General features: G+C 47.5%; 1 protein-coding gene across 1 annotated transcript in view; it reads right to left on the bottom strand.

Moving 5' to 3' along the window:
• Nucleotides 1-491: 491 nt before the first annotated feature.
• LIN7B (lin-7 homolog B, crumbs cell polarity complex component) overlaps nucleotides 492-15,598 on the bottom strand; it is a 45,172-nt gene continuing 30,065 nt past the window's right edge. The window contains exon 6 of the mRNA XM_040433518.1: nucleotides 492-1,245. Within this exon, the coding sequence (XP_040289452.1) occupies nucleotides 1,224-1,245 (22 nt within the window). The 3' untranslated portion in view covers nucleotides 492-1,223. The remainder of the gene's footprint in view (nucleotides 1,246-15,598) is intronic.

Below are 15,598 nucleotides of genomic sequence, written 5' to 3' on the forward strand. Positions count from 1 at the left end.
CTGTGACATCACTCAATGCTATCCCTCATCTGAAAGAGTTCCCCAAAGGGCAATTGCCCCCCTTACTCCCTGGCAAGCAATCCTAGCAGTCACCAATCCTAGCAGCGCTATGCACAATATCACCATTGCAGCCCAGCGTAGGGGACCAAGTGACAGTGCTGGATCAGAGGGGCTAGGAACGTGAGTTTAAGTTTTTTTTCTTTTTGTCCCTGCAGTAGGCACATTAAAATATTCAGAAAACCCTTTTAACTTTATTTTGAAGGGATTCTCTGAGACAGGAAACACCTTATAATATGGTGAGGTACGCTGCAGTGATAACAGAAAGACTGTCCTCTTACTGGTGTTCTGGTTCCTATGCCAAATTCCCTTCTTCTGTGTATCCAGTTCCCCTTGGGCACGGAGTATGATGTGCCATCCACACATGTCACCACTGCAGGCCAATTAATTACCTCAGCAGTGCCAGTGGTCAAGAGCTGTGTCCGACAACATCACCGCTAAAGTTATTGATCGGCCAGGAGTGTTGGCTTGTGTATAGATGGTATGTCACGCTTCCAGTCTAGTGGAGACCAGAAGTGGTGGAGAACGGAGCTTGGTGCTGGAACCGGACCACTGGTTAAAGAATCTTTTTTTCAATCCTTCCACCCTGCCTGGCAATATCAAAAGGGGTTCCCAGTCTCCGATAACTGGGAGAGAAGTGGCTATGGTAACCATGGATCAAATCTTGTTCATAATGTGAGCCCCAGTTCAATTTTCTGACCAATCATTGGTCAGATGGCTGTTTACATACACAGATCTTTTGCCATACACACCAACTACTGGTCTGATTGGACAGAAATTGGTCAGATAATCTGTTGGTGTAATAAAGCCCTTACTCTTAGATGATAATGCTCCCTGTCTCCATCAATAACCATATGTTTACCACAGGGTTGCAATGGCAATATTGATTAGTCTTCAGATACAAGCTTGCCTTTACTCATTAGAAAAAAACACAAAAATACAAAGGTCTTTAAAACATGGTAGCTATCATCTGAACTGTCCGTTCTGTTTTCTGCCCAGGCTCCTCACAACATCCTCTGCACACCATCACGTGCCTTTGGGACTCTCTCATACAAACACAACTGGAATAAATATTGTACACGGGTGAGAGATGAGTTGTGCCAGTAAATACATAGTGGAGGTTCCGGAGCTCATGAATGCTCTGGAATGTATATAAGAACGGACGATTACCCTCGAGACTCAAGAGACCTGAAAGAAAAGAAGAGATGTTGGTCAGCAAGAACAAAAAACGTCTTACTATGACAGAAAGAGCTATTAGTACACACAAACACACTACTAGGAGCCTAAAAGCTTAACCCCTTAAGGACACAGCCTTTTTACACCTTAGGACCAGGCCATTTTTTGAAAATCTGACCAGAGTCCCTTTAAGTGCTGATAACTTTAAAACGCTTTGACTTATCCAGGCCGTTCTGAGATTGTTTTTTCGTCACATATTGTACTTCATGACACTGGTAAAATGGAGTCAAAAAAATAATTTTTTTTGCACCAAAAAATACCTAATTTAACAAAAATTTGGAAAAATTTGCAAATTTCAAAGTTTCAGTTTCTCTACTTCTGTAATACATAGTAATACCCCCAAAAATTGTGATGACTTTACATTCCCCATATGTCTACTTCATGTTTGAATTGTTTTGGGAATGATATTTTATTTTTTGGGGATGTTATAAGGCTTAGAAGTTTAGAAGCAAATCTTGAAATTTTTCAGAAATTTACAAAAACTCAATTTTTAGGGACCAGTTCAGGTCTCAAGTCACTTTGCGAGGCTTACATTATAGAAACCACCCAAAAATGACCCCATCTAAGAAACTACACCCCTCAAGGTATTCAAAACTGATTTTGCATACGTTGTTAACTAGGGTTGTCCCGATACCACTTTTTTAGGACCGAGTACAAGTACCGATACTTTTTTTCAAGTAGTCACCGATACCGAATACCGATACTTTTTTTAAATGTCATGTGACCGTTTTGGGGGATCTGTGGATCTGTGGATGACGCACTGTCATGTGGGGGATCTGTGGATGGCACTGTTATGGGGGACCTGTGGATGGCACTGTTATGGGGGATCTGTGGATGGCACTGTTATGGGGGATCTGTGGATGGCGCTGTTATGGGGGATCTGTGGATGGCACTGTTATGGGGGATCTGTGGATGGCACTGTTATGGGGGATCTGTGGATGGCACTGTTATGGGGGATCTGTGGATGGCACTGTTATGGGGGATCTGTGGATGGCACTGTTATGGGGGATCTGTGGATGGCACTGTTATGGGGATCTGTGGATGGTGCTGTTATGGGGGATCTGTGGATGGCACTGTTATGGGGATCTGTGGATGGCACTGTTATGGGGGATCTGTGGATGGCACTGTTATGGGGGATCTGTGGATGGCACTGTTATGGGGATCTGTGGATGGTACTGCTATGGGGTGGGATATCTGTGGATGGCATTGTTATGGGGTGGGGGGATCTGAGGATGGCATTGTTATTTGGTGGGGGATCTGTGGATGGAACTGTTATGGGGAGGATCTGTGGATGACACTGCTATATGTCATCCACAGATCCCCCTCATAACAGTGTCCCCCAATACACCGGGCCCCGCCGCTCACCGAAGTATTTATAAACGTGAATCCTTATCCTGTTATTAAGTTGAACTAACGCTGCCCTCTCCCATGTTCCCCTGTATCCCCACAGCACTTACTTAAGCTTCCATAGCAGACAGAGCAGACGGCACCAGTAACGTCACTCACTGACGTCGCGCGTCTGCTCCGCCTGCTTCACTCATAAAGTGGGCGGAGCAGGCGCTCTACGTCAGTGAGTGACGTTACTGCTGCCGTCTGCTCTGCCTGCTATGGAAGCTTAAGTAAGTGCTGTGGGGATACAAGGGGATACAGGGGAACATGGGAGAGGGCAGCGTTAGTTCAACTTAACAACAGGATAAGGATTCACGTTTATAAATACTTCGGTGAGCGGCGGGGCCCGGTGTAAGAGTACAGTGACTGCACCGGGCCCCGCCCATAGTTACGCCCATAGTATTCTATTTATGTATCGGGGCGGGGTATCGGCGGCTGAGTACCGCCGAGAAAACTCGGAATCGGTCCCGATACCGATACTAGTATCGGTATCGGGACAACCCTATTGTTAACCCTTTAGGTGTTGCACAAGAGTTATTGGCAAATGGGGAGGAAATTTGAGAATTTCATTTTTTTGTCTAATTTTTCATTTTAACCCATTTTTTCCACTAACAAACCAAGGGTTAACAGCCAAACAAGACTGTATCTTTATTGCCCTGACTCTGCCGTTTACAGAAACACCCAATATGTGGCCGTAAACTACTGTACGGCCACACAGCGGGGCGTAGAGGGAAAGGTGCGCCGTATGGTTTTTGGAAGGCTGATTTTTATGGACCGGTTTATTTACACCATGTCCCATTTGAAGCCCCCTGATGCACCCCTAGAGGAGAAACTCCCTAAAAGTGACCCCATCTAAGAAACTACACCCCTCAAGGTATTCAAAACTGATTTTACATACGTCGTTAACCCTTTAGGTGTTGCACAAGAGTTATTGGCAAATGGTGATGAAATTTGAAAATTTCATTTTTTTGCCTAATTTTCCATTTTAACCCATTTTTTCCACAAACAAAGCAAGGGTTAACAGCCAAACAAGACTGTATCTTTATTGCCCTGACTCTGCTGTTTACAGAAACACCCAATATGTGGCCGTAAACTACTGTACGGGCACACAGCGGGGCGTAGAGTGAAAGGTGCGCCGTTTGGTTTTTGGAGGGCTGATTTTGCTGGACTGTTTTTTTGGCACCATGTCCCATTTGAAGCCCCCCTGATGCACCCCTAGAGTAGAAACTCCAAAAAAGTGACCCCATTTTAGAAACTACGGGATAGGGTGGCAGTTTTGTTGGTACTAGTTTAGGGTACATATGATTTTTGGTTGCTCTATATTACACTTTTTGTGCGGCAAGGTAACAAGAAATAGCTTTTTTGGCACCGTTTTTTTTTTTGTTATTTACAACATTCATCTGACAGGTTAGATCATGTGGTAATTTTATAGAGCAGGTTGTCACGGACGCGGCGATACCTAATATGTATACAATTTTTTTTATTTATGTAAGTTTTACACAATGATTTCATTTTTAAAACCAAAAAAATGTTTTAGTGTCTCCATAGTCTAAGAGCCATAGTTTTTTCAGTTTTTGGGCGATTATCTTAAGTAGGGTCTCATTTTTTGCGGGATGAGATGACGGTTTGATTGGCATCTATTTTGGGGTGCATATGACTTTTTGATTGCTTGCTATTACACTTTTTGTGACGTAAGATGACAAAAAATGGCTTTTTTACACCGTTTTTATTTTTATTTTTTTACGGTGGTCATCTGAGGGGTTAGATCATGTGATATTTTTATAGAGCCGGGCGATACGGACGCGGCGATACCTAATATGTATACTTTTTTTTTATTTATGTAAGTTTTACACAATGATTTCATTTTTGAAACAAAAAAAATGATGTTTTAGTGTCTCCATAGTCTAAGAGCCATAGTTTTTTCAGTTTTTGGGCGATTATCTTGGGTAGGGTATGATTTTTGCGGGATAAGATGACGGTTTGATTGTTACAATTTTGGCGTACATGCGACTTTTTTGATAACTTTTATTACCTTTTTTGGGAAGTAAGGTGGGCAAAATTTTAATTTCATCATAGTTTTTTATTTTTTATTTTTATGGTGTTAACCGTTCGGGTAAAGTAACATGACCGTTTTATAGATCAGGTCGTTACGGACGCGGCGATACCAAACATGTGTAGGGAATTTTATTTTTTTCATTTTTTATCAGTGATAAATGTGTTTTTTGATTTTTACTTTTTTTTCACTTTTATTCACTTTTTTTTTGACCCAGACCCACTTGGTTCTTGAAGATCCAGTGGGTCTGATGTCTGTATAATACAGTACAGAACAATATATATTGTACTGCACTGTATTTTACTTACACTGAACAGATCTATGCCTTTCAGCACAGATCTGTTCAGCACCATGGACAGCAGGACGCCTGAGAGGCGTCCTGTTGCCATGGGAACCTTCCCCGTCTGCTCAGAACTTCGCAGACGGGGAAGGGTAAGGAGGGGATCTCTCGGGGGGCTGTCTGGGGGCTCTCTCCCTCTCCATCGGGGGGCTGCAAAGGCACAGCAGCCCCCCGATGGGAGAGGGAGGGAGCTCCCTGCGCTGTTAACCTTTTCCATACAGCGGTCCATAAGGACCGCTGTATGGAAAGGGTTAAACGGCTGACATCGCATCGCAGATGTCAGCCGTTTATACCAGGGTGCCAGCAATGTGCTGGCACCCTGGTATACCCACTGAACACCAATGAATTTTCAAGGGGAGGCGGGCGGGGGATCGCGATCCCGCCTGCCGCACCGCCCGCCTCCGGCACCGCCCACACCGCCCGCAACCCTCCCCCTGCACCTCCCGCCACCATAAAAATCATTCGGGGGTGCAGGGGGGGGGGGGGGGTGAATAAAACTTTTTCAGGGACCGCGGGGACCAGAAACTGCAGAAATCGCAGCAAACCGCAGGTCTGAATTGACCTGCGGTTTGCCGCGATCGCCGACATGGGGGGGTCACGGGACCCCCCCGCGCATTTAGCCTAGGTGCCTGCTCAATGATTTGAGCAGGCACCGGGTTCCGATCACTGCCGGCCGGGCGGCAGTGATCGGAACAACACATGACGTACCGGTACGTCATGTGTCCTTAAGTACCAGGACATCATGACGTACCGGTACGTCATGTGTCCTTAAGAGGTTAAAGTGGCATTATATTTTGGGAATCATTTTGATTTGTCATGGCGACATATGAAAAGTTTTGATCGGTGAGGGTCTGAGTGTTGAGACGCCCACCGATTGCTAGAATGAGGAGAGATAAGCACTCACTCCTCGCAGCAGGACTCAATAGAAAGTCTATGGGCCCGTCTTGATTCAGTCTCCTGCACCGAGGTGAGAGAGCACGGTATGTGCGCTCTTCTCTCTCCTCGTCCTAGAGATCAGCAGGGGTCTTAGTGCTCAGACCCCCACTGATCAAAAAGTGTTCCCAAAGTACAGGGACACTTTAAAGAGGACCTTTCATGAAAGATCCTCTTTAAGAATGGAGTCCAGTGGGAACTGTATAGATATTGTGAGAGCTCCTCTCAGGCAGAATTTTATCATTTAACCCTAGGGGTAAATTCACACATAGCGGAAATGTTATGGGTTATACATGTAGATTTGCACAGGTAAAATCCTCAGTGAATTATACACTACTAGGCTAGTGGATGAGAATTTAATTAATCTCAACTATGTGCTGTGTCGGTTTTTGGTGCTGATTTTGACACCGTTTTTGATTGAATTCAATGTGAATTTCAACACAGCATCAGCACCAGCAATTAACATGTTGCTTTTTCCATGAAATGAATTCAGAGCAGATTCTGCACAGATTTTGATGCAGAAAATGCAACAAATCTGCTATGTGAAGGGTATCTACTAGAGATGAGCGAATCGAAGCTGACGAAGTGGAATTCCATCCGAATTTCAGGAATTATTAGATTCTCACCGAATCCGAATTTCCTCACGCTTCGTGGTAACAAATCTTTTTCCTAAATTGGCTGCTGCACATGTTAGGACATGGAGCAAGGGACTCTGGGAAGGAGGGATCACCCACAATGCCATGCATGCAGCCAATCAGCAGCCAGCCCTGTGATGTCACAGCCCTCTAAATAGCCTCAGCCATCTTGGATTCAGCCATTTTCCAGTGTACTTAATGCAGGGACATTAAGCAGGCGCTAGGGACAGTGCTAGGAAAGACTTAAAAACATATATTTTGCACAATAGAAGTTCAGGGAAAGAGCATTAGAAGTGTAGGGAAAGGATAGGGAGGAATTATTCCACAGTATTGAAGCAGAACAGGGTTCAGTAGGGGAGGTTACAGCCTGGGTAACAGGAACCAGGGCTTTTTTTCTGGCAGAACGCACCGGAACGGTGTTCCGCCACCTTTTGACATCGCAGCCTGCCATGCTCCAGCATCGCAGGCTGCGATGTATCAGCGGGGAAGGACTGGGAGGAGGAGCTGGGGGCCGGTGCGTTCACTGTGCTCCGGCCCCGCAGCTCCAGTAGAGACTTATAAAATGTGTAATTAAATGAATAATGATTCATGCTGCCCCCTCAGTAGTATAACTTTCAATATATTGTACTCACAGGGCTACTGTTATCGTAATGCAGGCCGGCCGGGCAGACGAGCGGCAGCGTCACTGACTGACGTCACGTGCCTGCGCCGCCTTCTTCATTTATAAAGCAGGCGGCGCAGGCACGTGACGTCAGTCAGTGACGCTGCCGCTCGTCTGCCCGGCCGGCCTGCATTACGATAACAGTAGCCCTGTGAGTACAATATATTGAAAGTTATACTACTGAGGGGGCAGCATGAATCATTATTTATTTAATTACACATTTTATAACTGTACTGGAGTGGCAATGGGGGGTCTGTGGATGACACTGTTATGGGGTGGGAGTCTGTGGATGGCACTGTTATAGGATGGGGGGGGTCTGTGGATGGCACTGTTATGGGGTGGGGGGGTCTGTGGATGGCACTGTTATGGGGTGGAGGGGGGTCTGTGGATGGCACTGTTATGGGGTGGGGGGGTCTGTGGATGGCACTGTTATGGGGTGGAGGGGGTCTGTGGATGGCACTGTTATAGGATGGGGGGGTCTGTGGATGGCACTGTTATGGGGTGGAGGGGGGTCTGTGGATGGCACTGTTATGGGGTGGGGGGGTTTGTGGATGGCACTGTTATGGGGTGGGGGGGTCTGTGGATGGCACTGTTATGGGGTGGGGGGGTCTGTGAATGGCACTGTTATAGGATGGGGGGGAGGTCTGTGGATGGCACTATTATAGGATGGGGGATCTGTGGATGCCATCCCCAGATCCTCCACCCCATAACAGTGCCATCCCCAGATCCCCCATTAACAGTGCCATCCCCAGATCCCCCATTAACAGTGTCATCCCCATCTGGGGGGTTTCTTTGCTGGGCTGGACTTTTATAGCCCCCCCCCAAATTTTACTTGCATCCCTGTTCTCTAAAGGGGCGGTTTTAGGGGGCGGTCCTAGGGGTGGGTGGGGGGGCGGTCCTAGGGGTGGATAGGGGGTGGTCCTAGGGTTGGGTAGGGGCGTGGCCAGGGGAGGGGTCGTGAGTTCCACCACCTTTTCTCTGAGAAAAAAAGCCCTGACAAGAACATTCCTATTACACCTTGCTGCACTGACTGCGGATCCAAATTGCCATTATACAGCTCTGTAATTCCAGCAAAACGTTCTTATTATTGGGGTCTTATTAGCCCTTGTTCACTTCCAGAGGCCTGAGCTCCTGGTGTCATCTAACGGTCGTGTCTTGACCAGCAACCCAGTGGTTTTTGAATGGTTGACTTGGTCATCCACTTCGTCCCAAATGACATCAGACACCCCCAGCCAAGAATCAGTGGATTTGACACAACAACCCTTAGTTGGCATGGCCCAGGAGCAGGCCCTGTGCCCTCACCTGTCCTCAACCTGCCTCTGTCCTTTTCTGTTCCCTCATTCAAACAAGTATTATATGCTGTGGGCTCAGCTCCACTATACAGCGAGGACGAGCTACTAGAGCACAGTCTGCAGCAGCTACTGCCTAGCCAAGATCTGGAGGAGACATCCGCTGCTTCCTCCGGTAGGTGGGCAAGTAGTGATGAAGAGAGTGGTGTGGGAGCTGGTGTTGCGAGCAGTCAGGCTCCTGGCTCAGAGACCGCTGAGGAGGACATCTGTGACGTGCAGAGAGGACTCGATGATGATGTAGTCGCTCGCAATTGGGAGCCGGGTGACAAAGGGGCTTCATCATCATCGGGAGAAGAGGGTGGCAGCTTGCGTGTGAGGCAGCGGCAGAGCCAGCAAGTCAGTAGCATGGCCGGGAGTCAGCAGGGTGGCAGCAGTGGGAGGTCGGGAGCCAAACGTGCCTTGCAGGAGCCTACCTTCCCAAAAAGTAGTGGTGCAGGGTTTCACAGAGGCAGCGGCTGTAGCAGTCAGTCAGTGCGGAGTGTTGGGGGCAAAATCACCTACTCGATGATTATGTAGCCGATTGAAATTGGGAGCCGGGTGACGAAGGGGCTTCATCATCATCGGGAGAAGAGGGTGGCAGCTTGCGCGTGAGGCAGCGGTGGAGCCAGAAAGTCAGTAGCGTGGCCGGGAGTCAGCAGGGTGGCACTAGTGGGAGGGCGGGAGCCAAACGTGCCTGGGGTACACCAGCCACTTTGCATGAGCCTACCGGCCTGGAAAGTAGTGGTGCAGGGGTTCACAGAGATAGTGGCGGTAGCAATCAGTCAGTGCAAAGTGTTGGGGGTAAAATCAGCTACTCTGCCGTGTGGCAGTTTTTTGTTAAGCCGTCGGGGGAGGTGAACATGGCCATTTGTTGAATCTGTGGGCAGAAGGTGAAGTGTGGCCATGGTGCCAATGTTGGCACCACGGCCCTGCGTCAACATATGCATCGTCACCATAAAGTGGTGAGCCGAGGTGGAGAGTCCCAAGCCATCATTTCTTTGCCAAAAAGGCAGTACCAGCCCTGCACACATACTGTATGTAGAACAGAAGGTGGGCCAGTCCTTGAGCTTGTCGGTGTCTGCCAAAGTGCACGGCAGCTCCGACGTGTGGAGCTGTAACTACGGACAAGGACAATATACTGTATGTCCTTTACGGCCCACTGGGCAAATGTGGTTCCTGCCCAGCCAAATTAGCAACTTGGCTAGGTGACGCTGCTTCCGCCTGCATGTTCTCCTGTGGTTGGTCCTGCGGCAATGTCCTCATCCTAAACCTTGTCCTAGATTTGTGGCCGCAACTGGCCGAGTTTGCCCTGCAAAAGCTGTCCTGCCCGGCCAGTAGTGTGGCATCAGAGCGGGTGTTTAGTAGGCCGGGGGCCATAGTTTCCCCAAGGAGAATTTGCCTGTCCACCCAAAATGGGGAGAGACTAATATTTGTCAAGATGAATCAGGCGTGGATCAGCCAGGATTTCCACCCACCAATGCCTGATACATCAGACTAGATCATCCATCGTGCCACACGAACACTTTGACAAAAGAGACCGTTTTCTTCTAGCTCCCTGCCTCAGCTACTATTCTGATGCTGCCACCCATCTGATGCCAAGTGCTTCTTCTTACAATCATCATCGTCAGCAGGGTACTGTTAGTGCCACCCACCTTCCCACTCTGTCACCGGGTCACTCTGTGCTCTCCTGATGATGCTGCCACCACCACACTATGTCAGCTTGCCACTCTGTGGTCTCCTGATGCTGCTGCTACCTCAACACTATGTCACTGGGCCACTCTGTGGCCTCCTCATGCTTCTGCTGCCACCTCCACACTCTGTCATTGTGCCACTCTGTGGCCTCCTCATGCTGCTGCCACCTCCACACTATGTCACATTGCCACTTTGTGGTCTCCTGATACTGCTGCCACCTCCACACTATGTCATTGGGCCACTCTGTGGTCTCCTGATGCTGCTGCTACCTCAACACTATGTCACCCTGCCACTTTGTGGCCTCCTCATTCTGCTGCTGCCACCTCCACACTCTGTCATTGTGCCACTCTGTGGTCTCCTGATGCTGCTGCTACCTCCACACTATGTCACCTTGCCACTCTGTGGTCTCCTGATGCTGCTGCTACCTCAACACTATGTCACCTTGCCACTCTGTGGTCTCCTGACGCTGCTGCTACCTCAACACTATGTCACCTTGACACTCTGTGGTCTCCTGATGCTGTGGCCACCTCCACACTATGTTAATGGGCCACTCTGTGGTCTCCTGATGCTGCTGCTACCTCAACACTGTGTCACCTTGCCACTCTGTGGCCTCCTCATGCTGCTGCTGCCACCTCCACACTCTGTCATTGTGCCACTCTGTGGTCTCCTGATGCTGCTGCTACCTCCACACTATGTCACCTTGCCACTCTGTGGTCTCCTGATGCTGCTGTTACCTCAACACTATGTCACCTTGCCACTCTGTGGCCTCCTCATGCTGCTGCTGCCACCTCTACACTCTGTCACCTTGCCACTCTGTGGTCTCCTGATGCTGCCACCTCCCCACTATGTCATTGGGCCACTCTGTGGACTTCTCATGCTGTTCCCACCCTCCCCACTCCATGACTGGGCCACTATTTTGCCTTTTTGGCCTGGTTGACGTCATTATTTATTTGACCCTTCTTCTGATCTGTCAGAAGGAAGTAAAAATGAGACACACAATGGATCCTGTCTGTGTAGCAGCTGTAAGGCCTGTATGGTCCCATCAGAATTGGCTTATGATTTGGTAGCCAAAAGCAGGAGTGGGTACAAAACACAGAAGACATGCAAATATTCAATTTACATGTCATCTCTGTTTTGGATCCACTCCTGTTTTTGGGGGGGCATTAGCAATACTGATGGATTACTGGCCAAATGCTGACAGAGTGAAAGTGAATGCTCAACAGACAGGATGCGTTTTTTGGGGGTCATTGTTCTGACGGATCAGAGGAAGGGCAAAATAATCAGTGACGTCAACACAAACTTACTGCTGACACCCTCTCCACTCTGGGAGCTCTACTTGTATAAGCGTTTAATAGAACAGGTTCTGTAGACATTTATGTGGAATCAGCTGACGACAGTGTAAAAGAAGTGCACTCTTTCACGTTATAGTAGGATCTTGGGCCTCTGCACGGTTCTTTATACCTGACGCTAACATCGACCTGTAAGGCTGAGTTCACACTTGAGTTATTTGGTCAGTTTTGGCCCTGTAACTGCCCAAAGAAGTGAAGTGTGCAGTGATTCTAAGAGCAACGCCTGTCATCTGTGTGTCATACTGACTCACAGTATTGTTTCACTACCACAGCAGACTCATACAGTCCATATAATGATGTCCAGCTCACCACTCATCCATTGCCCCACGTGCACGGAACAAACCAGGTAAGTCCTCCAATCATAAGCAGCAAACAAGAAGAGGTTCCAGCACTTGTATGTAGTTTCGTTGCAAAGTCTTTATTTCCAGTAACAGCTTTACATATATGGACACATCCTTTTACTCTTGCACAATTGACGCGCTTCAAACTTTACATTTACGACTAAGAACGTAAAGTTCGAAACGCGTCAATTGTGCAAGAGTAAAAGGATGTGTCCATAGATGTAAAGCTGTTACTGGAAATAAAGACTACGCAACGAAACTACATACAAGTGCTGGAACCTCTTCTTTGCCACAGCAGACTCACTATGTGAGTTGCTGCAAGGCACAGTGTTCTACACTACTATACAGGCTCTCTGCAGCCAGGAAATAGCTGTTTTTTAACGCGATTCGCCACAAATGAATTCGGATCGAATCAAATCGTTTTGGAAAATTCGGCGAACCGACCGAATCGAATTTTTGAGGAATTTGCTCATCTCTAGTATCTACCATCAGACAAACCCTTTTATTTTTGGGCAGTATTTCCTAGCCTGTGGCTCTCCAACTGTGGTGAACCTACTGTGACGAAATAATGGCCACTGATGATAACATCTGGCCACTTGTGGGGTGAATTGTTCTTAATTTGCGCCAGGTGTACGATTTCTTTGTCCATCGTTTTGGGGAGGCAGTCAGGGACATGAGCTATTGTTTAAGGTGTCTTTCCAGTAGTTGCCTGACTTCCACAGCAACTTGAATCAACTATGTGGTGCCTTATGGTCTGACCAATAACCCAGCAGATGTATGGGAAAGGACCTGCTGATGACATCACCTGTGGATTGCATTAGCCCTCCTGCTGTGTATAACGATCTGTTCAGACTGTCTGGCTGAAGTGGAAAAGCTGTGTCATACAGTAAGATTGAACTGACAACCAATGATGGAACAACCACGATTATCTCCCACCAATCCTATGGAGGCTAATGCACTGAAATGGCGACTGAGGGAAATAAAAGGGTGGCTGCCCCTGTCATCAGCGGCTATTCTACAGGACGTCAGCCTAGGGACTACGGTTCAGAACTGCTCTTCTGTCCAACTTCGAGCCTACGGGTTTGGTTTGAGAGTCCAGGTTGGGACAGCCAGCTCCCTAAGGCTACTTTCACACTAGCGTTTCTATTTTCCAGTATTGAGATCTGTCATAGGATCTCAATACCATAAAAAATGCTTCAGTTTTGTCCCCATTCATTGTCAATGCAGATGGTTGTATCATCAGTAACGGAAGCGTTTTACCTGAACCCTACCGGATCCAGCAAAAACGCTAGTGTGAAAGTAGCCTAAGCTTGCTGCTACCTCCTCTCAGTGGCTGCCCGCCCAAAGCAGGGTGCCACTGGCTGGGGTAATTGGTCCTGGGCCCCCGAAGTCATGGAGATTTACTCCCTGGTGAGCCAGCGGAAGGGTGAATCGCTGTGACATGTGCCATCCTGTGTCCTTGCTGGGACTGAACTACAGTATATGATGCTGACTGTCAGTTATTCAATTTAGTCTTCCCTTATGTCAACTCTGTCTGGCGGATGCTCGAATAGTCTATGTATGTATGGAGGAACCAACATTTTGCCATTGAGTTTGAGCTCTTTTGGGACATAAAACATACACTATGCATTATCTGGACCTGCATTACGATATGTAAGTATGTAAAATATTTGAAGATATTTTAGGAAATGAGCTGCAAAAGTATATAGCAGTGAATAAATTAATAACTGATAACCAGAATGGATTCATGAAAAATAGGCTGTTCATAACCAACATGCTTGGTTTCTATGAGGAGGTAAGTCCAAATCTAGATGGTGGTCATGCGGCAGATGTGGTATATCTGGATTATGCAAAAGCATTTCATACTGCACCACACAAGAGCCTTGAGCTTAGGCTACAAATGTAGGACAATGTATATGCACATGGGTAAAGAATAGGTTACAGGACAGAAAACAAAGAGTCGTAGAAAATAGTACATACTCAAAATGGGCTAAAGTCAGCAACGGCAAACCATAAGGATTAAGGGCCAATTCTCTTTCATCTTTTTAATAATGATCTTCTAGACGGGATTGAGAGTAAAGTGTCAGTTTTTGCTAATGACACAAAACTGTGTAGGATACTGGGAACCCAGCTTGATTACACTGGCAGCATGGGCAAGAACGTGGCAGATGAATTGTAAAGGGGTTGTCCAGGTTCAGAGCTGAACCCGGACATAACTCCTTCTTCCCCCATTCAGCCTCTCCGATTCTCTCCCTTGCTCTGCACTGTATAGTGCAGGGCAAGGGCTTTTACTTAAAGAGGACCTTTCACCATAATAAAACCTCTAAACTAACTATACAGCCATGTAGAGCGGCGCCCAGGGATCCCCCTGCACTTACTGTTATCCCCGGGCGCCGCTCCGTTCTCCCGGTATAGGCTCTGGTATCTTCATAGTTAGGCTCCACCCAGGGGAACCTGACGCCGTCTCTTTCTCCTATACTGTAGCGCTGGCCAATCGCAGCGCTCAGCTCATAGCCTGAGAGTTTTTTTTTTCTCTCAGGCTATGAACTGAGCGCTGCGATTGGCCAGCGATACAGCATGGAAGAATGAGACGCCGGCAGGTTCCCCTGGGTGGAGCCTAACTATGAAGATACCGGAGGCTATACCGGGCGAACGGAGCGGCGCCCGGGGATAACAGTAAGTGCAGGGGGATCCCTGGGCGCCGCTCTACATGGCTGTATAGTTAGTTTAGATGTTTTATTCTGGTGAAAGGTCCTCTTTAAGATCCAGTGATGTACCAGGCTATGCTAGGCAGAGGATTCTGCCTAGCAGCGAGCCCGGTGACGTCACCTGCACTAATGGGCGGTCTTTAGTGCTGCCCTAGCCTGTTAAACAGGCTAGGACAGTGCTAAAGACCGCCAGTTAGTGCCGGTGACGTCACCGGAAACACTGCTAGGCCGAAGCCTCCACCTAGCAGTGTAAAAAGGTAAACAAACAGCCCTTGCCGTGTGCAATGCAGCGCAGGGCAAAGTGGAGCATCGGAGCATGAAATGGAGCTGAATGAGGGAACAAGGGGTTTTGTCCAGGTTCAGCTCTGAACCCTGACAACCCCTTTAATGTTGATAAATATAAAGTAATGCACCTAGGCCACTTTAATAGTATGTCTGCATACACATTAAATGTAATAGAACTGGGGACAACAGAACACGGAAAAGGACATGGGTAATTTGGCAAAAAACAGCTAAGTAGCAGTACTCAATGTCAGGTAGCAGCTGCAAAAGCAAATGAGATTTTAGAGAAAGATAAAAACCTGTGATCCTAATGTAATATTACCCCTTTAAAATCGCTGATAAGGTCAGCCTTATACTATAAAGGATATAGGGGAGCTAGAAAGGGTTCAGATGGTATGTCTCTCTTACCACAAGAAGTTTAAAAATTGGGCCTGTTCAGTTTGGAAAAAAGACTCTTTAGAGGTGATCTCATTTGCATGTACAAATATGTATATGGTGAATGCAAAGAACTGGCACATGATTTAATTACAAAAGACCAGGGGACATTCATTTCATGTGGAGGAAAGACGACCTAGACATCAATTCAGGAAAGGA

The sequence above is a fragment of the Bufo bufo genome, chromosome 1 (assembly GCF_905171765.1).
Source record: "Bufo bufo chromosome 1, aBufBuf1.1, whole genome shotgun sequence".
Taxonomy (NCBI): Eukaryota; Metazoa; Chordata; class Amphibia; order Anura; family Bufonidae; genus Bufo; species Bufo bufo.